General features: G+C 45.3%; 1 protein-coding gene across 2 annotated transcripts in view; it reads left to right on the forward strand.

Annotated features, from left to right (window-relative positions):
- BFAR (bifunctional apoptosis regulator) overlaps window positions 1-26114 on the forward strand; it is a 111084-nt gene that overhangs the window by 48977 nt on the left and 35993 nt on the right. For both annotated transcript variants that reach the window (XM_077448970.1, XM_077448971.1), the window contains exon 3: window positions 3569-3773. In XM_077448970.1, the coding sequence (XP_077305096.1) occupies window positions 3569-3773 (205 nt within the window). The remainder of the gene's footprint in view (window positions 1-3568; window positions 3774-26114) is intronic.

The raw sequence follows: 26114 nt of genomic DNA on the forward strand, positions 1-26114 counted from the left end.
GAGGTAAAGCTCACTGCAGAGCCAAGGTTCGCCAAGAGGGTTTTGCAGTGGCCCCACCCTAAGGTAGGCCTGAGGTACTTGTTTATCCTCTCAGGTGTGCCGTCCTGGAAGATGACTTGAGAAAAGTACCAGTTACTTACCGGTAACTGTCTTTCTGGGAAATCTTCCAGGACGGCAGGCCTACTTCCCGCCCGTTGGAGGAGGGAAAATTCTAGAACACTAGAAGGGGAGTACCTATGAGGAATGATTTCCCTTGTGAACCTGGTTCAGGAGTTACTTCTCTACAAACTGAGGATCAAGGGGAAGGGTGGGGACTTAAAACAGCTGTCGATTGATTGTGTTTCCTGTAGGGAGGAGCCTCTCATCTCTCAGGTGTGCCGTCCTGGAAGATTTCCCAGAAAGACAGTTACCGGTAAGTAACTGGTACTTTTTGTGGCTTGCAAATGTCTTCAAAAAAAGAGGAGCGGGGTTAACGCTACAGGGAAGAGCACTTCTATGATCTGTCCTCGGCCCTAGCTGGGTTAGAGGACAGGATTGCTGGCATGATTACCTCCATCTCGCAAGGGTGGCAAGAAGCATGACAGAAGTGTTTTGCTGTTGATGCCTTGAAGGATTCAATACAGCAGGTTTCTCGTTTTGGCTCTCCTGTCTGTACACATGCACAGACTCTTGTGGCTTAAAGTGTAAGTAAACCCCCCCCCCCCTATCATTTTTGCCTTTGTTTAATCTACAACTTCCATGATTTTGCACATGTGATCAGTTATGACACCAGTCATTGAATGGTTTGACAGTTTTGGTTGAGAGCACAACCAATGGGAGTGTTACATTTCCGCCATGTGCTACAACTGAAACTCTGGTTGGGTTTACTTCTGCTTTAAGAACTGGTCAGCTGAGCTTCCTTGTAAGAAGTTATTAGCAGGGTTCCCCTTTCATGTAGAATGTTTTGATTTATCCAAAAGATTTCCGGAGGGAAGAGTTCTACTTCTTATGAAGGGAAGGACCAGGCATCCCTTGTTTCAAACCTCAGGGACTGCTTCCTCAGGTGTCTCAGCGCCATGGCAGTTTCACCGCCCACAGTGCACTAAAGGCCGGAGCAAGCTGCAGGGCCAGAAGAAACCCTGGGTCCAAATCTCTTCAAAACCCGGCACCAAGCCCTCCTTTTGAGGGGATGCCCCTACCCTTTTGGGGGAGGGCGAAGGCTGCTGCACTTTGCAGACATTTAGAGACCCTTGACAGTATCCTCGACCAGTATCCCTTGGTTACAAGCTGGAATTACGGGTGGTTCCCCCTCAGGTTTCTAAGATCCAGTGTTCCCTTGAATCCTCCAAAAGAGAAACTTGTGGTTTCAGGCACTAGATCGTTTAGTGTATCAGAGAGTGATTATGCAGGTTCCTGTAGCCAAAAGGGGCGCAGGGCTTTATTGGAACCTGTTCACGGTTCAAAAACTAAACAGGGACACAAGACCCATTTTGTATCTAAGATCCCTGAACCAGCATCTGTTAATCCAGTCCTTTCAGATAGTCTGTCCCCTCAGTAGTAGTCTCCATTGTTATCGAGGAAGCGTATTTACATGGCATATTTACATTTGCAGCAGATCAGCACTAAACTCTATCCGCGGAGCACTCCGCCGCCTCAGCCTAGCTCTGGAGCGGCAGCCATCTTGGTACACCCAACGGCTGTCTGGATATACAGCGCAGGTGTAACGACATATTCGGCTACTCATCAGTTTGCTATGGAAGTGATGTTCCGTCGCGGCCATCTTGCTACACCCTACACTCCACAGTAAGGATGCACTAAGAAGGGAGAAAGCGGACATGTTGTTACACCCACCGTTCTACATTTTACACTTAATTATAATGGTAAACTGCGTTTATATAGTGAAATACAGGACTTGAAACTCAGTCTGACTGGTTAGATGTTGAATTCTTCTAATTTTGAGTTGCCACTTGTCTTTAAACTCCCTTACGTGAAAAAGTTTTATCCCTATTGTAGGATCACCAGTACGGTATTTGTAAATTGAAATTGTATCACCTCTCAAGCGTCTCTTCTCCTCCAGATAGATTAAGTTCAGTGCTCGCAATCTTTCTTCATAAATAATATCTTCCAGACCCTTTATTAGCTTGCCCTTCTCTGTACTCGCTCATTTTCCATTACATCCTTCCTGAGGACTGGTGCCCAGAACAGGGCAGCATACTTCAGGAGCAGCCAGGCCAGAGTCTTGTAGAGTGAGAGAATTATCGCTTCATTCCTGGATTTAATCCAATTTTTAATGCATGCCAATTTTCTGCTTTGTTAGTAGCAGCTTGCTGAGCCCATCATCTACTTGGACCTCTAGGTCATTTTTCTATGCTAGATTCCCCCAAGGTTCCCCCCCCCCCCCGTGTATAGATTGTAGTCAAATTTTTTTGCTACCCAAATGCTTTATTTTATATTTTTCTGCATTAAACCTCATTTGCCATGTAGTAGCCCATCCCATTAATTTGTTCAGATCTTCTTGTAAGGTTTCCGAACCCTCCCTTTTATTTATTTTTTTTTTTTTTTTTTTACACTAAACGTTTATGGGGAACTGCGTCAAATTTTTCAAAATTTAGATTTGCTGCCTTTTCCCTCTCGGCCTCATATGGCGGGAGAGGAATGACTGCATTCCTTTGATGTTGACCAGCCAGTCAGTTTTTGTATAGATCTGTAGAGATCCGAGGATCAGACTCCTTCTCTTTTTATTTTTTTAATTTTTTGCCAGAAGGACCCAAGAAGGGGTGGGCAGCTTGCCAATTGAGTCCGCCAGTTGGTCACTGAGGTCTATGGACTGAAATGTAAGGCTCCTACCTTTTAGGGTGAGAGCTTCTACCAGGGGTGTAGGAACCTCCTGGGCTTTTTGCCATCCGGTATCTGTGGCTCAGATTTGTAGGGCTGCTACCTGGTCTTCAGTGCATGTATGCTAAAGAAAATAGGATTTTTTTTTTGTCATACTTGCCTGTAAAATCCTTTCTCTTTGAATAAATCACTGGACACTGAGGTCCCACTGAGGTCCCAGTAAGTAATGAGTAGCCTAAGGCCCTTTTCACACTGGGGTGGTGCTGGTGTCTGCGGTAAAGCAGCGCTATTTTTAGCACAGCTTTACCGTGGTTTTATCGGCGCTATTCGGCCAATAGGGGGCTGTTTTAACCCCTGCTAGTGGGCGAAAAAGTTAAAACCACCCGCAAAGCGGCGCTTTGCCGGCAGTATAGCCCCGCTGCCCCATTGATTTCAATGGGTAGGAGTCGTGAATACACAACTTCAAAGATGCTGCTAGCAGGACTTTTTATTACTGTCCTGCTAGCGCACTGCTCCAGTGTGAAAGCCCTCTGGCTATATTTGGCGCTGTAGTGCCTGAAAAACGCCTCCGTGTGAAAGGGGCCTAACTCTCTATATCCTGCGATTTATTCAAAGAAAAGGATTTAAAGGCAAGTATGACGAAAAAAATCCTATTTTTAGAGGAAAGTCCACTTTAACAGAAATATATCTTCATTTAACAGTTCTGAATAATATTTTTATGGTCTTTTCCCCCCTTTCTGATTTCATGTGGCAGAGATGTGATAGAAAAACTATTTCCTGATGCCATCAAGGAGAAATATGAAGACCTTGAGCAGAACAGTGAAATTGGTCGAGCCTTGCAGGCCTTCAATAAATTTGGAGATGAACAGAACCAAACGTCTTCCAGATCAGGACGAACAAATTTGAACAGAGGAGGAGGATTCTTTTCAGGGGTGTTGACTGCTTTAACAGGGGTGGCAGTGAGTGAACTTTTTTATATAAATAGTTTAAACGTTGCAAAATGAGTGTGACATGATTTATTTATTTTTAAACCAAATTTACCTATAAGTATTCTATAAAACAGAAATAAAGTCCGCTTGGTGGTGGTTGTTATAATTTTTTATTTTTTTTTCCCCTACAGGTAAGCCTATAATAAGGCTTACCTGTAGGTAAAATTAAGATCTCCTAAACGTGCACTGTTGAGGAGATATTTGCTCTTTTGACAGCCTGAGGCTTGCCAGCGCATGTGCTCTGAAGAAATGGCATACCCGTGCCATTCCTTGAAATGTGATGTTTCTAAGTGTAACTCAAGGCAGAGGCAGTACTTCTATTTTAAGTGAAGTTTAAATGGTTGGCAAACTAAAATGGTACATTTTGGACCAGCTTGGACTAACAGTTGCCGCAGCTGTGTGTGCTGTATAAAGCCTCATTTAGTAAATGGTGCTGTGTTACGGCAGCGGGATAGTTGTTCCCGTTCTGCCTCCAGAACAAAATTGAGTTGGGCTGAGCAGTGCTCGGCCATTCACAGGGAGTTTGAGGTGGGCAGATGACGTCCTGATCTCTACCTAAGCTAAAGTTCCCTGTGAATGGTTGACCAGTGCTCAGTCTGATGCTGGTGCAGCACATAGAGCTGATGCCACTATTAGTAAATGGTTAATGTGGACTAGCTTGGTCCAAACTTACTATTTAAAGTCAACTGAAGCCAGGAGTTATTCTATAAAATAGAACTGAAGGCTAAACTCCATAGCCAAAACAGAAAGTGAGAAGACATCCTTTCCAAGTAAGAGAAATCCCCAGTAGTTAACAGGGTCACCATAGCTAGTGTCCTCATTGGGCGATTTTCTCATCTATTCCTGTTTTTGTGACTACTTTAACCACTAGCGATCCGTGCTATAGCCAAATGACGGCTACAGCGCGGACCTCCTTTGCCGGGACGACGTCTATTGACGTCGTCCCGTGCACGAGCGGCCTATGTGTCCCTGAGGGGCGCGCGTGGCGCGCTCTGTGATCGGCGAGTGTATGACTCGCCTGATCACGGATCCGAGCAAGGGGTCGATCCCGACCTCTTACCACGTGATCAGCGGTCAGCCAATGACAGCTGATCATGTGATACAACGGAGCCGGTAATCGGCTATTATTCCTCCTCGCCTCCGGCCAGCTTGCCAGTGCCCACCTGCCACCCTCAGGAATAAATAAGTGCCCACAGTGCCACCCACAATCTGCCTCAACAAGGGTGCTGCACCCCAGTGCCACATATCCGTGCCCATCAGTGTCATCTACCAGTGCCGCCCATCGGTGCCCCTTAGTGCCACCCATCCGTGCCATCTTATCTGTGCCCATCCGTGCCGCCTTATCTGTGCCCATCCGTGCCGCCTTATCTGTGCCCATCCGTGCCGCCTTATCTGTGCCCATCCGTGCCGCCTTATCTGTGCCTATCAGTGCCCACCAGTGCAGCCTATCAGTGCGCCTCATCAGCGCACTTCAATGAAGGAGAAAAATGACCTGTTTGCAAAATTTTATAACAAACTATTAAACATGATTTTTTATCTTTTTTTGTTTGTTTAGCAAAAAATAAAACTCCCAGCTGTAATTAAATACCACCAAAAGAAAGCTCTATTTGTGGGAAAAAAATTATAAAAATTTCATTTGGGTACAGTGTTGTATGACCGCGCATTTGTTATTCAAAGTGCATCAGCGCTGAAAGCTGACAAATTGGTCTGGGCAGGAGGGGGGTTAACCACTTGACCACTGGGCACTTAAACACCCTTAATAACCAGACCAATTTTCAGCTTTCGGTGCTCACATTTTGAATGACAATTACTCAGTCATGCAACACTGGTCCTATATGAAATTTTTGTCCTTTTTTTCACATAAATTGAGCTTTCTTTTGGTGGTATTTAATCACCGCTTGGTTTTTTATTTTTTGTGCTATAAAAGAAAAAATACAGAAAATTCTGTAAAAAAAAAAAAAAAAAAAATGAATTTTTCTTTGTTTCTGTTATAAAATTTAGCAGATTAGTAATTTTTTCTTCATACATTTTGGCCAATATTTATACTACTACATATCTTTGGTAAAAATAAGTACAAATTGTTGGATATTATTTGGTCATTGTGAAAGTTATAGAGTCCACAAGCTATGGTGCCAATATCTGAAAATTGATCACACCTGAAGTACTGACGGCCTATTTCAATTCTTGAGACCCTAACATGCCAGAAAAGTACAAATACCCCCCAAATGACCCCTTTTTGGAAAGAAGACATTCCAATGTATTTAGTAAGAGGCATGATGAGTTTTTTGAAGTTGTCATTTTTTTCCCCACAATTCTTTGCAAAATCAAGATTTTTTTTTCCTTTTTTTTTTTTTCACAAAATTGTCATATTATCAGTTTATTTCTCACACACAGCATATGCATACCACAAATTACACCCCAAAACACATTCTGCTATTACTCCCGTGTACGGCGATACCACATGTGTGAGACTTTTACACAGTGTGGCCACATAGAGACCTAACATGCAGGGAGCACCATCAGGCGTTCTGATGTGTGTGTCGGACATCAACTGAAAGCTAGCATCTCTCAAGTAGAGGGCATTTCACCCAAAGTGTGGTCTTGTAGAATCTCCGCAGTGATGTCCTACCACCAGTATATAATGCACTCATCAGAAGATGAATAAAGATGAGTCTTGCGTTTTATAAAATGCATGAACAGAAAATGAAGACGGTCAGGTCCTGTTCTGATGATCAGCATCCAGATGGAAGTGGAGTAAACGGCGATAAATCCATGTGCTTTTTCAATGGGGTGGTATTAAATAAAAATAAAAAAAACTCACCGGGAGCCAAGAATATACCTAATATGGTATAGTATTCACTAAAAATTGGGAGTACATGTTTATAACGGCCAGAAAATACAAGAAAAGCACACCGCTCTGACCACGAGGTCACAATGGTAACTCCGGGGTATAGGACCCTTTCCAATGCGTTTCGTGCTCAAATGCATTGTTAAAGGGATCTGTCTATCACTGATGTCTTGTTGTGGAGATGCTTAATTAACCACAGACCTGTAAATGCCAGAATTTCACACCAGAAGTTGAAGAAACGACATCTTTGCCAAAACTCAGAAATGGTGTGGCCGCCATTTTCTCGAACTCCAGGACTGTATAAATGAGCATTCAGGGATTACCACTGGAATTTAATTTAGATTATATAGCAATCATTTATAATGGAAAATCTATAAATATATAATGGAAGATAAATCGAACAAAGAAAGGGGGGGGGGAGTAGGATTTGCACCCAAGAAAATGGCTAGTTGATAAACAAATTTCATGATGATCTGTTAACGGCACCAAATGTAGTAAATTAACCACTTGCTTACTGGGCATTTAAACCCCCTCCTATCCAGACCAATTTTCAGCTTTCAGCGTCTCCAGTAAAGTTTTAATACTCCTATCCAAATTTATTATGTTTAATGGCTTTCACCTTTAAGCCCTGGTTCACACTGACTGCGGGAATGAAATTGTGCAAGTTCAGCTGAACTCGCACAATTTCATTCCCCCGATTTGGAAGACATTTGTGCGGGTTTCTGCACAGATGTGAATGGAAATCGCACCCCAAAATCACGAAAAGTAGTACAGAAACTACTTTTGGGAATCAATGCATTGTCTTACTGATTCAGACACTGCAATTGCCAAAGATTTGACATGCCAGCATATCCTTAAGCACACTGATCTAGGGGGGTTAAAGAGGGAAGCATTCCTCAAATTTTTAAGTGATGTTTGGGAGTTCCTCATGATGGGATTCTGGGAAAAAAAAAATTTTTCAATGACTTTCTTTGTAAATTTATGAATGTCAATATCCGTTTGAAATTTTATTAGGCTTAGCTTGTGGTGCGAATTTCAAATCTGAGTAGAGATTTCTCATCCTCAGTCAATGTCGCTTTAGGCTTTATTCACACCTATGCATTTCCCTAATCGTCTTTCAGGACAGCCACTATGAGAGGGATAGACTCCTACTCTTCCTCTGGAAACACTGCGCCAGCCCATAAATTCTTACTTCCCCTGCCGGACCTCAGTTATTAGTGTTTCCTCCGGCGGGGAGACACTGTACAAGGAACCAGGCCGATCAGTCGGGGAGGCTGTGGCCGTTTTTTTCGTTAAAGAACCCGGTTGAAAGAAGCAGGGGCTTCGTTTGAAGAAAGCTGGGTTCAAACCGTTCGGAGGTTCGGTTTACTTGCCTCACCAGGTACTGCCACCCCTTCCTAGTCGAGCGCGGCTTCAGGTCGTGGGGGACTCCTATCGTGTCTACAGGGACGCAGCTGGCAAGCCGTTCGAAAGATTTCCCTGTACAAGGGTACAGTCCGCGCCCTTTTTTTCTTGAACCGAGCTGGCCGAACGACGGGCGACATCGTATGCGGCGGAAGCGAAGGCTTGACCTCGAATACGATCGACTTCCGGGTTCCGGGTCGTGGAGCTTAGGAGGGCCGGGCACAAGCTGGAGATGAGTTCGGAACTCGCACAGGCAGCGTGGAACTCTGTAGTAAGCAGCCACCTGCAGTCATGTCGGAAGCTGAGGCTCAAACAGACACTATCTCCAGCATTCCTAAGGTAAGAGCACCCTGGGGAGGGGTACTCTCTATCTAGGATCCCCCCACCCCAATGTATGGTTCTATCATGGGGGGGGGGGGGGCAGACCCCCTGGGTGGCCAGGGGGGAGGAGAGGCTCAGATCCCTTCTTTTTAAAAAAAAGGGTCTAGTGCACTCCCAGGGTTGTATCCCGAGCTTTGTATTGACTTTGTCTCTTTTTTTGTTCTTTTCCTTTTTTATTTTAGAAAGCTACGGAAAAAACTAGGTCTACGCATTGCTCTAAAAAGAAATGTGCCTCCTATAGGGACATTTTAGGGGAATCTCGGACCAAAGTGTTGTGCAAGGGCTGTATTGATTCCCTCGTTAGGGAAAGGGAATCTGAACAGGAGTCAGGACTAGCAGCTTTAGTCAAAGAGCTCTCGTCTTTTAGATCCCTTCCAGACAGTTCCTCTTCCGATTCCCAGGAGGGTTCAGAGGGGGAGGACCAGGACGGGGGGTCCAGGAAAGCCTCCAGATATAAGTTATCCCTTGATGAGGTAGAGGACCTCTTAAAGGCCATTTATACAACCCTCGGTATCCAGACGGATAAGAAGCCCCTAACCCTTCATGACCAAATGTATTCAGGTTTGGGGGAACCAAAAAGAAGGGTGTTTCCAGTGCACAAAGTTTTAATGGAAACAGTTAAAAAGGAGTGGCAGGATCCGGAGAGAAAGCCCTTTTTATCTTGATCCCTCAAAAGAAGGTTCCCATTTTCAGAGGACCCGGCATGCCTTTGGAATAAAAATCCCAAATTAGATGCCGCTTTCTCCCAGGTCTCCAGACACACAGATTTGGCGTTTGAAGACATGGGGGCCTTGGCAGATGTCATGGACAAAAGGATTGACTCTCTGCTTAAGAAAACGTGGGACTCGGCTATCGGCAATCTAAAGCCTGAAATGGCTGTTAGTTGTGGCTCGCAATTTAGAGCACTGGCTCTCACAGATCCAGCAACATATTGAGGCAGGCACAGATAAGGAAACCATTCTGTCGTCCTTCCCTACTATGCTGCGAGGGATCGCTTATATAGCAGATGCCTCTGCTGAGTCCGTCCGCATGTCGGGCAGAACGGCGGCTCTAGCCAATTCGGCCAGAAGGGCCCTCTGGCTAAAAACGTGGCCAGGAGATAATGCCTCCAAGATAAAACTATGTTGGCCCAGGGCTAGAGACTGTTCTAGACCGGACAGCGGACAGGAAAAAATCCTTTCCTCTTAAACGGAAAACCCCCGTACCAACAAAAAAGGGGTTTTCGTCCGCAAGGGCATAGGGAAACCCCTAAACCAGAGGGGAAAAAGAGAACCTGGCCCCAAAAAGGCAGGGGCAGAGGAGGGGCGATTTTTTTTTTTTTTTTTTTTTTTTTTTTTTTTTTTTTTTTCGCCGCCCTGTCCAGCCCCGTAAAACCCAGTGACATTCCAGCTACAGTGGGAGGAAGACTGGGGGCCTTTCTACCACAGTGGGAGACAATATCCCCCAATCAATTTATTTTAGGGGTAATAAGAAGGGGGTACCTCTTCGAATTCTTAAGACCACCCCCTCAAAGGCTCCTTGTCACGCATCTACCCAGGTGCATGGTAAAGGCCGAGGCCTTGCTAGAAGCTCTGAGGGAATTGGAGAATCAGGATGTTATTCTCAGGGTCCCAAAAGCAGAAGAGGGAAGGGGGTTTTATTCTCACATCTTCGTAGTGAAAAAACCCTCAGGAAAGTTCAGATTGATTCTGAACTTAAAGCCCCTGAACGCTTCAGTGACATACAAAAGATTCCGCATGGAGTCGATCTTTTCAGTAAGGGCTCTTCTGCCCTGCAACTGTTTCATGGTATCTCTGGACCTAAGGGACGCGTATTTACACATCCCTATAGCGGAGGCCTCGCAGAAGTTTCTACGCCTTGCCATAGATTTAGGGTGAGAAACAGTACATTTTCAGTTTCAGGCCCTGCCATTCGGGCTATCCTCGGCACCCCGCATTTTTACCAAGGTCCTGGCAGAAGCCATGGCCTTTCTTCGGCTCCAAGGGATATGTATAATAGCCTACCTGGACGACCTGCTTTTATTTGCAGCATCCCCAACACAGTTGGTCAAGGATCTCGATCTAACCAAAGGGGTCCTTACAGACCTGGGGTGGCTTCTGAGCTTGGAAAAGTCCAGCCTGATCCCCTCACAACAGATCTCCTATCTAAGTTTCCTGTTGAACTCAACACTGTTGAGAGTTTTTCTACCAAGAGAAAAGGTACAAAAGCTGGACAGAGCGGTGGCCTCTCTTCAGAGCAACCAGCTGGTTTCCATAAAGGTTTTGATGTCAGTATTGGGTCTCCTTACATCTACCCTCCCAGCAGTGCAGTGGGCAGGGCTACATTTTCGTCCCCTACAGACCTTCATCCTAGGGGTGTGGGACCACAGTCAGGAGGCTCTAGACACCCTAGTACATATTCCACACCAGGTAAAGAGATCCCTCTGGTGGTGGAGGAAAGTGACGAATCTGTCGCAAGGGCGTCTGTGGCTCATCCCGGTTTCTCGGGTAGTGACCACAGATGCAAGTGGAAAAGGTTGGGGGGCACATTTGGGTTCCCTTCTAGCCCAGGGCACTTGGGAGGAAGGCGAGTTGACTCGATCGTCCAACTGGAAAGAATTAAGGGCAGTGGGACTAGCCCTCAGATTCTTCAAAAAAGAGCTCCGTGGTCACCACATTCAGGTGCGGTCGGACAACTCCTCCGTAGTGGCCTATTTAAACCAGCAGGGTGGCACGAGAAGCGGAGCCCTGTTGTCTTTAGCGACAGAGATCCTGAGCTGGGCTGAAACCTACACCCTTTCGCTCTTAGCAGTTTTCCTGAGGGGAGAGAAAAACGTGGTAGCAGACTTTCTCAGCCGAAAGACCGAGGGAGGGCGATTGGGTTCTCAACCAGGAGGTTTTCAATCTCATAATAAAGAGATGGGGGTCTCCAGAGGTGGACCTTTTCGCGTCCAGAAACAATGGAAAAACACCCTGTTTTTTCTCCCTAAGAAGGGTAGAGGGAGCCTTAGGTGTGGACGCCTTGAACCAGAATTGGCATTTCAGAACTTGCTATGCCTTCCCACCTCCAGCGTTGTTGCCAGCAGTTCTGAGAAAGTTTCAAATGGAAAACACATCTGATTCTGGTGGCTCCGCATTGGCCCAAGAGAGCATGGTTCTCAATGCTAAAGCAGTTGGCGGTAGAACCTCCCTTACTCTTGCCCCCTCGGGACGATCTCCTCTCTCAGGGGCCAGTCCTCTGCCCACGAGTACGCCAGTGGAAGTTAGCGGCCTGGCTACTGAGGAGGGTTTATTAAAATCTAAAGGTTTTTCAGAGAGACTAGTTTCTACCCTCCTGGACAGTAGGAAAAAGGAAACTCGCCAGATCTATGAAAAGGTCTGGTTAAGTTTCAACAAGTGGTGCGTAGAGAGCTCTTTCCCAGTACGCAGCTCCTCCGCAGTTTTGGAATTTTTACAATGTGGGGCTTATCCATTAGTACCCTTAGGGGTCAAGTATCAGCCCTCAGTGTTTATTTGGAAGATCATCTGGCTGCCAACCCATGGGTAGTCAGGTTCTTTAGGGCCCTGTCCAGACAGAGACCGGTCCAGGATCTGTCCTTTCCCAGATGGGATTTATCTTTAGTTTTGCAGAGCTTAACTGGACCCCCCTTTGAGCCTTTAAAAGAGTGTTTTCTGAGAGAACTTACTCTGAAGACAGTGTTTCTGGTAGCAGTAACAACTGCCAGGAGGGTCAGTGAGATGGAGGCCTTATCAGTCAGGGCTCCCTTTGGCGTTATTTTTCCGGACCGGATAGTTTTAAAGACCGATCCGGCCTTTTTGCCGAAAGTGGCATCCGGCTTTCATAGAAGCCAGGAAATAGTTTTGACCTCTTTTTTTTGTCCCAATCCCTCCGGCGAGAAGGAACTAAAATTTCATTATTTGGATGTTAGGAGATGTATCCTACACTATTTAGAACTGACCAAGTCATTCAGAAGGTCAGATTCCTTATTTGTGGTGTTTTCCGGGGCCAGAAAAGGTTTTAAAGCGTCCCGACGCACTATTGCTAGATGGCTCAGAGTAGCCATCGAGCAGGCTTATTTAGTTGCAGGGAAAGAAATCCCAGTGGGTATTAAAGCACACTCTACTAGAGCTATGGCAGCCTCCCAGGCAGAAAGAGCGGGAGCAACGCCAGAGTAGATTTTCAGAGCAGCAACATGGTCCAGCTACTCCACTTTCGTAAAACACTACAGAGTGGATCTGGTGTCGGCAGGTGAGCAGACCTTTGGGCGAAAGGTTTTGCAAGCTGTAGTCCCACCCTAACTGGTAAGTGCTCGTTTATCCTCTCATAGTGGATGTCCTGAAAGACGATTAGGGAAAATTAGTTACGCTTACCGGGAACGTCTTTTCCAGTAGTCTTTCAGGACAGCCCTAGTTCCCACCCGAAAATTGGGGGGAGTCTTACAAAAGACCAGAGCGCAGCAAGATAATGCTATTTGATAAATATGTTAATGTGTTCTTGTGTCTCCCCAGCTGGCCGGAGGTAATCTCGATATAAACTGAGGTCCGGCAGGGGAAGTAAGAATTTATGGGCTGGCGCAGTGTTTCCAGAGGAAGAGGATGAGTCTATCTCTCTTAGTGGCTGTCCTGAAAGACTACTGTAAAAGACGTTACCGGTAAGCGTAACTCAAATTTTTTAGTGCTTTTTGCATTTTGCAGATTTGCTCTCCAGATTGTGTCCCATAGAAAACCATTTTAAATGGGCTGTAGTGCAAATCTTCAAAATGCAAAAAATACATAGGTGTCAATCCAGCCTTACTCAGATTAAATATCCCACTTTTCCCTACATCTTCCAATTTTTTTGGATCTACAGTGCCTTGCGAAAGTATTTGGCCCCCTTCAACTTTTCAACCTTTTGCCACATTTCAGGCTTCAAACATAAAGATATAACATTTTTATTTTTTGTGAAGAATCACCAACAAGTGGGACACAATTGTGAAGTGGAACGAAATCTATTGGATTTTTGAAACTTTTTTTAACTAATATAAAAATGAAAAGTGGGACATGCAAAATTATTCGGCCCCATGTTAATACTTTATAGAGCCACCTTTTGCTGCGATTACAGCTGCAAGTCGCTTGGGGTATGTCTCTATCAGTTTTGCACATCGAGAGACTGAAATTCTTGCCCATTCTTCCTTGCAAAACAGCTCGAGCTCAGTGAGGTTGGATGGAGAGCGTTTGTGAACAGCAGTTTTCAGCTCTTTCCACAGATTCTCGATTGGATTCAGGTCTGGACTTTGACTTGGCCATTCTAACACCTGGATACGTTTATTTGTGAACCATTCCTTTGTAGATTTTGCTGTATGTTTGGGATCATTATCTTGTTGGAAGATAAATCTCCGTCCTAGTTTCAGGTCTTTTGCAGACTCCAACAGGTTTTCATCCAGAATGGTCCTGTATTTGGCTGCATCCATCTTCCCCTCAACTTTAACCATCTTCCCTGTCCCTGCTGAAGAAAAGCGGGCCCAAACCATGATGCTGCCACGACCATGTTTGACAGTGGGGATGGTGTGTTGAGGGTGATGAGCTGTGTTGCTTTCACGCCAAACATATCGTTTTGCATTGTGGGCAAAAAGTTTGATTTTGGTTTCATCTGACCAGAGCACCTTCTTACACTTTTTTGGTGCGTCTCCCAGGTGGCTTGTGGCAAACTTTAGACGAGACTTTTTATGGATATCTTTGAGAAATTGCTTTCTTCTTGCCACTCTTCCATAAAGGCCAGATTTGTGCAGTGTACGACTGATTGTTGTCCTATGGACAGACTCTCCCACCTCAGCTGTAGTTCTCTGCAGTTCATCCAGAGTGATCATGGGCCTCTTGGCTGCATCTCTGATCAGTCTTCTCCTTGTTTGAGCTGAAAGTTTAGAGGGACGGCCAGGTCTTGGTAGATTTGCAGTGGTCTGATACTCCTTCCATTTCAAAATGACCGCTTGCACAGTGCTCCTTGGGATGTTTTAAGCTTGGGAAATCTTTTTGTATCCAAATCCAATCCGGCTTTAAACTTCTCCACAACAATATTGCGGACCTGCCTGGTGTGTTCCTTGGTCTTCATGATGCTCTCAGCGCTTTCAACAGAACCCTGAGACTATCACAGAGCAGGTGCATTTATACAGGGACTTGATTACACACAGGTGGACTCTATTTATCACCACAAGTCATTTAGGACAACATTGGATCATTCAGAGATCCTCACTGAACTTCTGGAGTGAGTTTGCTGCACTGAAAGTAAAGGGGCCGAATAAATTTGCACGAACCACTTTTCAGTTTTTTATTTGCTAAAAAAGTTTAAATTATCCAATAGATTTCGTTCCACTTCACAATTGTGTCCCACTTGTTGGTGATTCTTCACAAAAAATTGATATTTTATATCTTTTATGTTTTGAAGCCTGAAATGTGGCAAAAGGTTGAAAAGTTCAAGGTGGCCGAATACTTTCGCAATGCACTGTATGTACCCTCTTTCCTCCCCTAGATCCTTGTTTGCATAAGCACTTCTTTCTTGACTGACCTTGGTTTAAAAAATGCCCCTGCCCATTGTTAGATCTATAGGGACCTGGGTGTGGTGACCGTGGGGGATAGTGATTTATAAGTAGAAGGTCCCCTATCATTGTATTGGGGTTGGTGGTGTTCTCTGTGGAGATTGTGCTTTAATTTTTATATTGATTTATAAGGCCCCCTTTTTCTCATCGTACATCATGGGGCATAGAGCCATAGTAGTTACTATGTGGGTTATAGGCCACCTTCAGGTGATGGGCACTGGCACGCCCTAAGACAAAAAGTGCACTCCCTATATAACCCCATCCCGCTGGTGGCAGTACCTCCGTTTTTTCGCCAGTGTCTAGGTGTTGGTCACAGAGTAAAGATGTGCTGAGCTGAGCTACTCTGGAGCAATCCTGGCTGGGGTTAGCTATGCAGATTGTTTCATTCAAGGTGTCTTTCTGGCCGAATTGAATGGTACCTGGGCCTCATGTCCGAAGAATCAAGGTTTTTGCCTGTGAATGTTTCTCTTTTGAGAGCTGGACTCTGGAATCCAGTACTTTTTGGTATTAAGGCCATAAAGTTTACTGCCGTTGTGCTATTGCAGTGCCAGGATTGTGGGTTTCCTCTAGGATCCCAAGGTCCTGAACGTTTAACAGAACACACCGTGAAGGGTGAAAATTGGGTCTGTTGGTTTACCACAGAAATCCCTGCAGCGGGAAAGGTAAGGAGTGTTCTAAGAATTTTTTTTATTGAAGTTTCTTATGAATGTCTCCTTTTAAGATCAGTAAAATGTTGTCATGCCTATGTGGCACCACTGGGGGCTGTATTGAGCACTCGCTGCACGCTGAGAGAACTCGCTGTGTCAGGGAGCTGAGATGATGCTTCTTCCACCCAGACAGCAGTACCCCCGGTAAGCTTGAGGGGGGGGGGGGGGTCTCCCCGCTTATCTCCGTCCTGTGCCAGTAGTCTCCATCTTCATGGGGACGAAGCGTTTTAAGTTTTCTTTGAAAAAAAAGAGAACTGGCGCGCTCAGCGGCTTGAAGCCCCTCCCCCCCATGCCACGCTGCTGCTTCCTGTAGTCCGCCGCTTGCATGGGAAAAAGATTTATTTTAAGAAAAGGGGAAGAGCCGTAGGCAACGCGGCGGCGGGGGAGAGGGGGTGTTAGCGGCGTCTGTGTCCTCAGTCGTCTAACACATGGAGGCAGAGTTTTAGGCTGCAGGCTGTGGAGGGACACGAGCAAAAGATGGCGTTAAAGGTTTGGTGACACAGGCATTTCCTTTGACACATTTTTACTGCTACATCAGGCTGGGCATTAATGGCAACAACTGTGCTGAACTATAGCTCAAGCTGTATATGCATTCCTTCTTGTAGTACCTCTGCTTTGTGCATTAGGCTATGTTGGGGGGGGGGGGGTAAAAACACCTTGATAAAGGGCTCTAGAAAGACTTGTATAGTCACATGTTAGCCTAGATCCATCCCAGTAAGATGGCATCCTCCCTTGAGAGTAATACGGCTGGTCATGGTGAGCCGTCAGGAGGGGCAAGTGTTGCAGGCCCTGTGTATATTGCTAAGGAGGTTTTTTCTTCAACCATTTTAAGCTTAAAGTAAAAGTTTGATGCTTTAATCGCATCCCAGAGTGAGACTGAGCGTAACGGGTCCCCAGCCATTGCTCAGGACTCTCATACTGAGGAACAAGGAGCGAGAGATGGCTCTCTAGGACCAGGAAAAGGCTGATGTCTCCTCCTCTGTAGAAAATTATGCGAAGTATCAAGCTTGCAGGAAAGGTTGTTTTCAGTCACTCACTGAATTGGTCCGCTCCACATTTTTACTGCCAGTAACGCAGTCAGTCGATGAGCCCACTTCTGATTTGGGTTCACTAAAAGCCCCCCCCCCCCCCCAAAATCTGTTCATGCTTTTTCTATCCATTTATGGCTAAGAAAGCTTGTGTATTATGAGGGAGAGCACCCAGATAAATTGTTTTTTTCCTCTGAAAAAGTTCTCTATTTTTGTGGAGGAAGGGCTTTATAGGGAGTTCCAGCGAATAACGCTGCTATATCCTCTGTAAAAAAAAAACCTGACTTGTCCAGTAGACAACGCTCATATAATAAAGAGATCAACAGATCAGAAGTTGGCGTTCCTTTTTAATAAAATAAAATGCATATATATTTTTCGCCCGTGGGTTCAGTCATTCAAACCTGCTCTGGTGTTCAGAGGCCTATGGCCACATCATCCTGAATCAGCCCAATCTCGTCTGATCTTTGAGGCTAAGCAGGGTCAGGCCTGGTTAGCACCTGCATGGGAGATCGCCTGTGAATTCCATGTGCCGTAGGCTTCTAGGACCAGTTTATAGAGGTACTCCAAAGTTATTCCTGATCAGCAGGCCCAGGGTTTGGCTGGCATATCAGAAGCGTTCTGTTTTACGGTTGACGCAATGAAAGATTCTATTCTCCAGGCCTCACAGCTCATGCTAAGGCTGGTACACGTGTATAGAATCCTATGGTTGAAAGATGGTCAGCCGACGCGCCCTACAAAAAGTTCTTGGCCAGTTTCCCTTATGGTGAATGGCTATTTGGAGACAATCTGGATAAGTATATCCATAGAATTTCTAATGGGATAAGTTCCTTTTTTTTCCAGTTAAGAAGTTTAAGTGTTTTTCTTTTAAATGTGCTGCTTCTCCAGTGCCAGGGGCATCTGCCTCCAAGCAGTCACAACGGCCTCCATCGTCAGGATTCAATAGGTAAACCTCCCAGGGTCAAAAGACCTGGGGGAGGTAACCCACAAAACAAAATACTAAAGCTTTATGAAAAGGCGGCCCTACTCGCTCGAGTGGCGGGGGAAGGCTCCTACAGGTTTCAAGGGTCTGGTAGGAACAATGTCCGAGTTCCCGACTCCTCGTTTACTCAGATCAAAACTTTCCCAGAGATCCAGTGAAAATAATTATCTTTCTAGCTTTGGATCATCTCTTGTTTCAAAGAGTGATATCGGTGGTCCCCTTATCGACCCGGGACTTCAGCAAAATGCTTCCAGTCTGACAGGGCGACTACCGAGGGACAGAAGCGTCCCTGGACTCTCAAGCCAGTGAGCAAAAGTGCTTCAGCAGGAAGACTTGACCCTGCCCGTCACTTGGGTGGGGGGTTGCCTTCGGGAGTTTTCAGCCTGGTGGGCGTCTCGGCTGCTTGACCAATGGGTCTGCAAACTGATTTCTTTGGACATCCTGGAAGCGTGCTTGCACATACCCATATGCCTCAGGTATCAGAAGTTTCTGCGATTTGCAGTAGGGGAAGACCACTAACAGTTTGTGGTTCTCCCCTTTTGGCTTGGCTTCAGCACCCGAGTCTTTACCAAGGTATTTGCTCCAATTTTGGCGTTGTTGCAACAACGCAGGATCACAGTCGTGGGTTACCTAGACGATCTCCTCCTGAGAGCAGCTTCTGCCTCCAGAATTAAAGGAGGATGTGGCGATCACCATGCAAACCCTGCAGCAACTGGGTGGGTGTTGAACCTCAAAAAGTCGGTGCTTGTGCCGACTCAGTGCCTGGAAAACTTAAGCTTACTGCGGGACTCCATGGAAGCGAGAGTTTTTCTCCCTTCAGACAAACTGCAGACTCTCAGAGCCGCGGTGAAGCTGTTGATGAACCGCGGGTGGTCGTCGTTGCTCTTCCTCATGTCAGCCATGGGGCTCATGGTGGCCTTCTAGGCGGTACCGTACGCCCAATTTCACACCAGAGTCTTGCAGAAGGAGATATTGACAAAATGGGAGAAATCTCCATTATTCTTGGATCGACAGATTCGGGTGAGCCAGTTAGTCAGGGATTCCCTTCTCTGGTGCCTGAGATCTCCGCCACCTCGGTCCGGGTAGCCGTTCCTACCTTTGTATTGGACAGTGATCACAACAGACGCCAGCCTGACCGGCTGGGGTGGAGTACTGTGAGTATAGTCGACCCAGGGCTTCTGGTCAAGGGAGGAATCCAAGTTAGCGATCAATGTGCTCGAACTCAGAGCGATCAGGCTATTCCTCTCCACGTGGTCTATGAGACTGATGGCCTCCGATCAGGATCCAGTCAGACAACGCCACGGTGGTGGCATATGTCAACCACCAAGGAGGAACAAGAAGCTCGGCTGCAGCACGGGAGGTCGCTCGCATCCTTCTGTGGGCAGAGCAGCATGTACCGGCCCTGTCGGCCATATACATCCTGGGAGTACAAAACTGGCAGGCGTACTATCTAAGTAGCCAGATGCTGGACCCAGGAGAGTGGTCGTTGCAACCGGAGGTGTTCAGGCTTCTGTGCCTGCAGTGGGGCACACCAGACGTGGATCTCCTGGCCTCTCGGCTCAATAAAAAGGTGCAGAGGTTCGTATCCATGGCAAGTGATCCTTGGGAGGGCGGTCAGACATGCTGGTGGCTCCATGGGATCAGTACTGACTAATCTACACCTTTCCTCCGTTTAAAACGGTTACCACGTCTGCTCCGCAGAGAGGAGGCCGAGGAGATCCCAGTGATACGGATTGCCCCAGATTGGCCTCGGTGGCCTTGGCACGCCGACCTAGTACACCTGGTGGCGGACGCTCCCTAGTGGTTAGCGATGAGAGAAGACCACCTGTCTCAAGGTACGATTCTCCATCCTGCTTTACCGTCGCTGGCTTTAATGGGATGGCTGCTGAAAGCCAGGTGATAAGGAACCGAGGTCTGTCACTCGGTAATCTCCACTATGCTGAGGGCACGAAGATCTTCTTCTCGTAAAATACCATCGTACGTTGAAGGCTTATAGCTCCATGTGTGAGGAGATGGGATGGTGTCGGCGCACCTATTCTGTTTCCAGGATCCTGCTGTTCCTACAGCGAGGAGTAGACCAGAAACTGTCTTTAAGCACCATCAAGGGACAGATCTCAACCTTGGCTGTTTTTTTTTCCAACGACCCCTGGCGTCTCACTCTCTGGTGAGCACCTTTTTATTCAAGGGGTCTGGCATGTAGTCTCTCCGGTGTGTCCACCTTTTGCCTCCGTGGAATCTGAAACTGGTGCTATCGGTGCTTCAGAATCCGCCATTTGAGAACATCAGGGAAATTCCCTTGTTCACTCCTTCTCAGAAAGTGGTCTTCCTAGTGGCCATTATACATCGGCCAGGAGGGTTTTGGACTGGCGGCCTTGTCTTGCAAGTCGGCCTATCTGGTTAGGATATGGTGGTGTTGGGTCCGCAACCTTCTTCTTTTCTACTGAAGGTGATATCTGCTTTTCAGCTCAATGAAGGCATTATTACCATCTCTGTGCCCTAAACCAACACATCCTAAGGAGGTGGCCCTCATTTCCCTGGATGTGGTCCGGGCTCTAAGGGCATATCTGCCACGGCTCCCTTCCAGAAGTCAGACTGTTTGTTTTGGTAGCTGGTCAGAAAAAAGGATTGGTAGTCTTGCCGTCCACCATTTCCAGGTGGATCAGACAGATCGTGGTAAGGGCTTATGCCTTGAAGGGGCAAGTGCCCACCTTTCCTGTCACGGCCCATTCCACCAGGGCAATTGGGACCTCTTGGGCCTTCCGGCATCAAGCGTCAGTAGCCCAGGTGTGCAAGGCTGTGACTTGGTAGTCTGTTCACACCTTTACAAAGTTCTACAAAGTGGATGTAAGCGCATCTTCTGATGCCTGCTTAAAGTTTTGCAGACGGCCGTGTAATGTTGCAATTTTACTCTTTCTTCTGTTAAGAGAAAGTTACCTCTTTTGAATTGAATGCACTCTGATGCATAGGTTGACCACAATTTCTGCTGCGGTTGGTTCAGATGGTGACTCCCCGTTGGGGGGGCACCTATGGTTGTGGGTGAAGTTATGTTGCTGTTCCCACCCCTCGTTATGACACTGCTTTGGGATGTCCTTATGGTCAAGATTACTGGAGCTATGTCCGTCAATGAACGAAAGAGAAAATAGGATTTTTGTACTCGCAGTAAAATCCTTTTCTCTGAAGTTCATTGATGGACACAGCACCCTCCCCTCCTATTGGTTTACGTTATACTGCTTGGTGACGTACTGAGCTGCAGGAAGGCTGGGGGGTTATTACCAGAGGGACTGCCCCCTGGGCGGAACTGTAAAATTCTGTTTGTTTTTCACAAGTCTTACATGTTCTGCCTAGTCCTCTCCTGAAGGTGGCGTAATAACCCTACAGTCAAGATTACTGGAGCTGTGTCCGTCAATGAACTTCAGAGAAAAGCATTTTACGGTGAGTGCAAAAATCCTATTTTTATTCTATAGGCTGTTAGAACCCCCAAACATTATATATTTTTTTTTTTCCTAAGTAATTTTCTAGCAAAAACAGTCTTTAACTTGTAAAAGCTAAATCTCAGAGCCTTGGTCGTTAAGTGGTTAAAGTGTTCTCCGATTAACCTCAAATAAAGTTCAGCTGTTCTACTAGGTCTTGACATTTTCTTAATCGCATCCTACAGTAAAAGCCATGGTCTGCAGAGCGCTTCCAAAGCATCAGAGGTTTCTCATTAAGTTATCAGTCAGGAGAAGGGTACAAAAGAATTTCCAGGGCATTGGATATACTATGGAACACCGTGAAGACTTGAAGTCATCAAGTGGAGAAAATATGGCTAAACAGTTTATAGGTCACATTAAAGATGTAAAAAAAAGATCTGAAATTATCTGTTTTTTTTGTTTTGTTTTTACATCACAGAAACCTGACATTTTAACAAGGGGCGTGTAGACTTTTTATATCCACTGTATTTGTGGGGGGATCCCTGGATGTTTTCCCTATACTCCACTGAATGTGTTGCCATGCACATCGCAATGCATTCCTGAACCTGATGGCCCGTGGGGAAACTGTAAATTGTGACTCGCAAGTATGATATACACATCCCTTCTGGAGCAGCAACAAGAAGGGGAGGCGTACATTCCTCCTCCTCCCTCCCCTCTCCTTGGCTGCACCCTCTATGCCAGGCCCGAGGGTGCCAGGACACAATATCTTGTCGTCATGGCAACCTGACCCCTGGGATTTTTTGAGCCCTGCCAGCATGCCTTTTAGCATTTGTGCCTAGTTTTCCTTCATAAGGAACCTTAGTATTATTATTATGTTTATTTATTTTATTCAGGTGTTATATAGCGCCAACAGTTTGTGCAGCGCTTAACAAAATAAAGGCAGACATTACAGTTACATTACAATAGGAATCGGAGGGTCCTGCTCATTAGAGCTTACAATCTAAAGAGGAAGGGCCAATTGATACAAAAGGTAATAGCTGTGGGGTATGAGCTGATGGAGGAAGTAAAACGGTGTTAGAAGCAGGATAGGCTTCTTTAAAGAGAAGGGTTTTCAGGGATTACCGGGATGTCACTAAATGGGGTCCTGTTGCGATCTGGCCATCGGGTTACACTTGAATCATGGTAATGACTGTGACTCTTGTATTGCTTCACTGTGCTATTGCTTGAGTGTTCCTCCCATGGTTGGGGTGTTGCCACATTAGGTACACTTTCTTCCTTCAGTTTACATATGCAGTAGCTAAGATTATGACACTGCCACGATGCTCAGTCTTCCTAGAAGTTGACCTGATTTTAAGGATACGTTCACCTTTGTTAAAAAAAAAAAAAAAAAAAAAAAGCTTTTTGCAGGTAAAAAAATGTGCATTTATAAATGTTAATTTTAAATTTTTTTTTGTATTATGAGCCTTACAAGGCATTGCACCTATGAACAGTAGATTAAGGCCGGGTTCACACCGCTGCGATGCGGGAACGCCGCGAATCCGCAGCGTTTTCCCGCATCGCACACTGCCCTATGCGGACGGCTGGGAGTGTCAATGATATGTTAATGACACCCCCAGATCCGACCGCATATCGCAGTGCGATCTGCCGACTCGCACAGGAATCGGATCGCATGGTGTGAACCCCCATGCGATCCGATTCTGTTGCGGACCAAAAAAAGGGTCCCGTGCGAGTTTGCTGCGGGAGCGATGCGAATTCAGCCATACTATCTGTATGGCTGAACTCGCATCGCTACGGAGATCGGATGTGATTTGCGGTGCGAATCACATCCGGATCTCCCCCCGCAGCAGTGTGAACCCAGCCTAAACTAAAAAGTCAGAGGAGGGATGTAGAGGAGGAAACTGCATAATAAAAAAATATATCTTTAAAGTATTCCTGTCCAGCGGGAGATATGGGGCCTGCTGCTGCTGCCTATCTGAAAATTTATAGTTGCCTTACAGATGTATGGCCACCGGCTTTGCCTTCAAGTCAGAAGTCAGTGCTGTCCTCTGCATATTTATTCCAGTTCAGTGGCTTAAGGTATTAAAGACCTTTATTCCACAGAGCCCGACACAAAAACGATTCTATCGTTTTTAGAAGTCAGTACGATAATTACTGCTTTTTTTTTTTTTTTTTTTTAAATAAGGCTGGGTTCACGCTATAGCGAATTGGATGCACATTAGGAGATTCTAAATGGAGCTAATTCGCACATCTCCGGGACGGCTGCGGAGTGAATTGCACAGGAGTCCTGTTTGTCTTTTGGTGCATTTCAGTTCTGAAATTGGACCTGAAACGGTGAACAGGGATGCACCTTGCCCCTGCTGTGAGCCACTGCGCACGACCGTGTGAACCCAGCCTTAACCACTTGCCTACTGGGCACGTTTACCACCTTCCTGCCCAGGCCAATTTTTGGCTTTTAGAGCTGTCACCCTCAAAGTGACAATTGCGCTGTCAGGCTACAATGTAGTCATGACATTTTAATTCTTTTCGCACAAATTGAGCTTTCTTTTGGTGGTATTTAATTATTTTTATTTTATGTTAAACAAATGAAAACAAAAATGTGGAAAATTAAATAAATATATATATATTTTTTTTATAGTTATAAAATTTTGCAAATGGGTCATTTTTCTCCTTCACTGATGGGGCGGTGCTGGTGGGCACTTATTGACAGCATTGTTGGGACTGCACTTATGATCTATGCCCTGATTAAAGTGGAAGTAAACCCATCGATTTAAACAGTTAAAAAAAAAAAAAAAGGCATGCCAGGAATGCTAACTGCACATTGGCTGTGCTCTCAGCCAAACTATCAAACGGCTGGTGTCATAACGAATCACATGTGCAGCACCATAGCAGTTGAAGATTAAACAGAGGCAAAGATGGCAGCTTCCTTGGCTGAAAACGATAGGGGAGTTTACTTCCACTTTAACAGTGTAGATGTCTCTCTAACCGGCTTGTGTTCATAGTGATCAGCTGTCATTGGACACAGGTGAAAATGTGGTAAAAGGCCACTGTGATTGGCCCTTTACCTTCATCTGTGATCAGCTGTGTCCTAAGGACGCAGCGTTCAGAGCCCGCGCGCCGCAGGGGGTGTGCTGGCAACACTATCATGGGAATATTGTAAAGGATGAAGAAACCGCGCTAATCAAATCTGGGTGTGGGATAGACAAAACCAGGCGGTGGGCTCAAAAAGCTATATATATATATATATATATATATATATATATATATATATATATATATATATATATATATATATATATATATATATATATATATATATATATATATGTATGTGTTGCAGCCCCCCCCAAAAAAGAAGAAAATCCCCGATCGTGGTTTCTACAACAATAAATACGACTTGGCAACTGGGGTATCTGGCGCTACCTTTTATCAGAAGAAATAATAATAATTCTAAACTCTTAAAAAGAAATGTATTTTAGACGAAAAAATCCACAAAATGCCAGCGAGTCCAATAAAACACCAACCTATCTCACAGCTAGTAGTCTCATATGTCCAATTACTACCACATAAAGATATTCGCTCCTTTATCAAATGAGAAACACAGTACAATACTAACTATAGTTCAGTGTGAGAAAAAACAAAAGCACAAGAGACCTCTGCCAAAATCGTATATCAATCACATGGATTAACCTAATGCGATTCAGACACGACTATGGTGAGTATAATATTAACTGATATACTCTTTAACAGTGTTTAAAAAAAACTCCAAAATCTACCAGAAAGATTATAAGTAATTTCTGTGAGGAACATCTAAATAACAAAAAAGTGATACTTTATGCGGCCTTAGCCTTAAAATCGCATGAGTATTAAATGTGATTTCTCCAACAACTCATCAGCTAAATTAGTAAATAAATCTACTATAAAAGTGCAGAAAACTTTTAAAAGTATAAAGTGCGTTAAATCCAAGTGAAAGATCAAAATAATAAAGTGCAAAATATATATCACAAAAATCAAGATAATAAAGTGCAAAACTTATATCACAACCAATCCCCAAAGTAAATCGCAAGACCTAAAACATATATATAATAAAAAATATATATGTAAAAATAAAAATATAAAGCCAAACTGAAAATAAATATAAAAATAAAGACTAAAATAGAAAAAAATAAAAAAATATAAATAAAAGTGAAACTGAAAAAAAGAAAGAAAAAAACCACAAAAATTAGATAATTAAAAAATCCCAACAAAATGATAATATAGTGTCCACTTGTCCAAAAGTCTTCAATAATGTAAGTCCAACAATAAATGTTCAAGAAGTGACTTTAGTGCTTGTTGTGAAATCTTCAAAGTGACTTCCGTGCTCCCCCACAAGGTGCCCCACTCACCAGAAGAATACACCCCTGCAGGGGTAATTCGCCTTTAAAGAGGAAGTAAACCCTGATGGGTTTACTTCCTCTTTTTTTCCCTGCAAAGGTAAAGCATAATGGACTACTATGTATCGCATAGTAGCTCATTATGTGTCACTTACCTGACACAGGAGCCAGCGAAGTCGCCGCTGTCCCCTGTAGTCCGCCGCATCCATCTTGCTGGTGGCGTCTCGCAGCTCTGACGAATCACAGCGGCAAAGCCGCGATGACGTCACTCCCGCGCATGCGCACGGGAGTCGCGTCTCGCAGCTCCGCCGCTGCCATTCGGCGAAGCCGCGATGACGTCACTCCCGCGCTTGCGCACGGGAGTCGACAAATTAGGCAAATCCATTCTTGGACTTGCCGCATTTAGTGCGCCTGCGCGCCGCTGTCTACGGCGCATGCGCCGTAGACAGCGGTGCCCATTTTCGGGCAAATATCTCCTAAACCATATAGGTTTAGGAGATATTGCTTGGACCTACAGGTAAGCCTTAATCTAGGCTTACCTGTAGGTCAAAGTGGTTTGAAAGGGTTTACTTCCTCTTTAATCAAATCTGAAGGAATCCAGCTCCTTGGCCCGTATTATATGATCATTCGTATC

The sequence above is a fragment of the Lithobates pipiens genome, unplaced genomic scaffold, assembly GCF_037356315.1.
Source record: "Lithobates pipiens isolate NorthernLeopardFrog02 unplaced genomic scaffold, aLitPip1_a1.2 Scaffold_22, whole genome shotgun sequence".
In the NCBI taxonomy this organism is placed as follows: domain Eukaryota; kingdom Metazoa; phylum Chordata; class Amphibia; order Anura; family Ranidae; genus Lithobates; species Lithobates pipiens.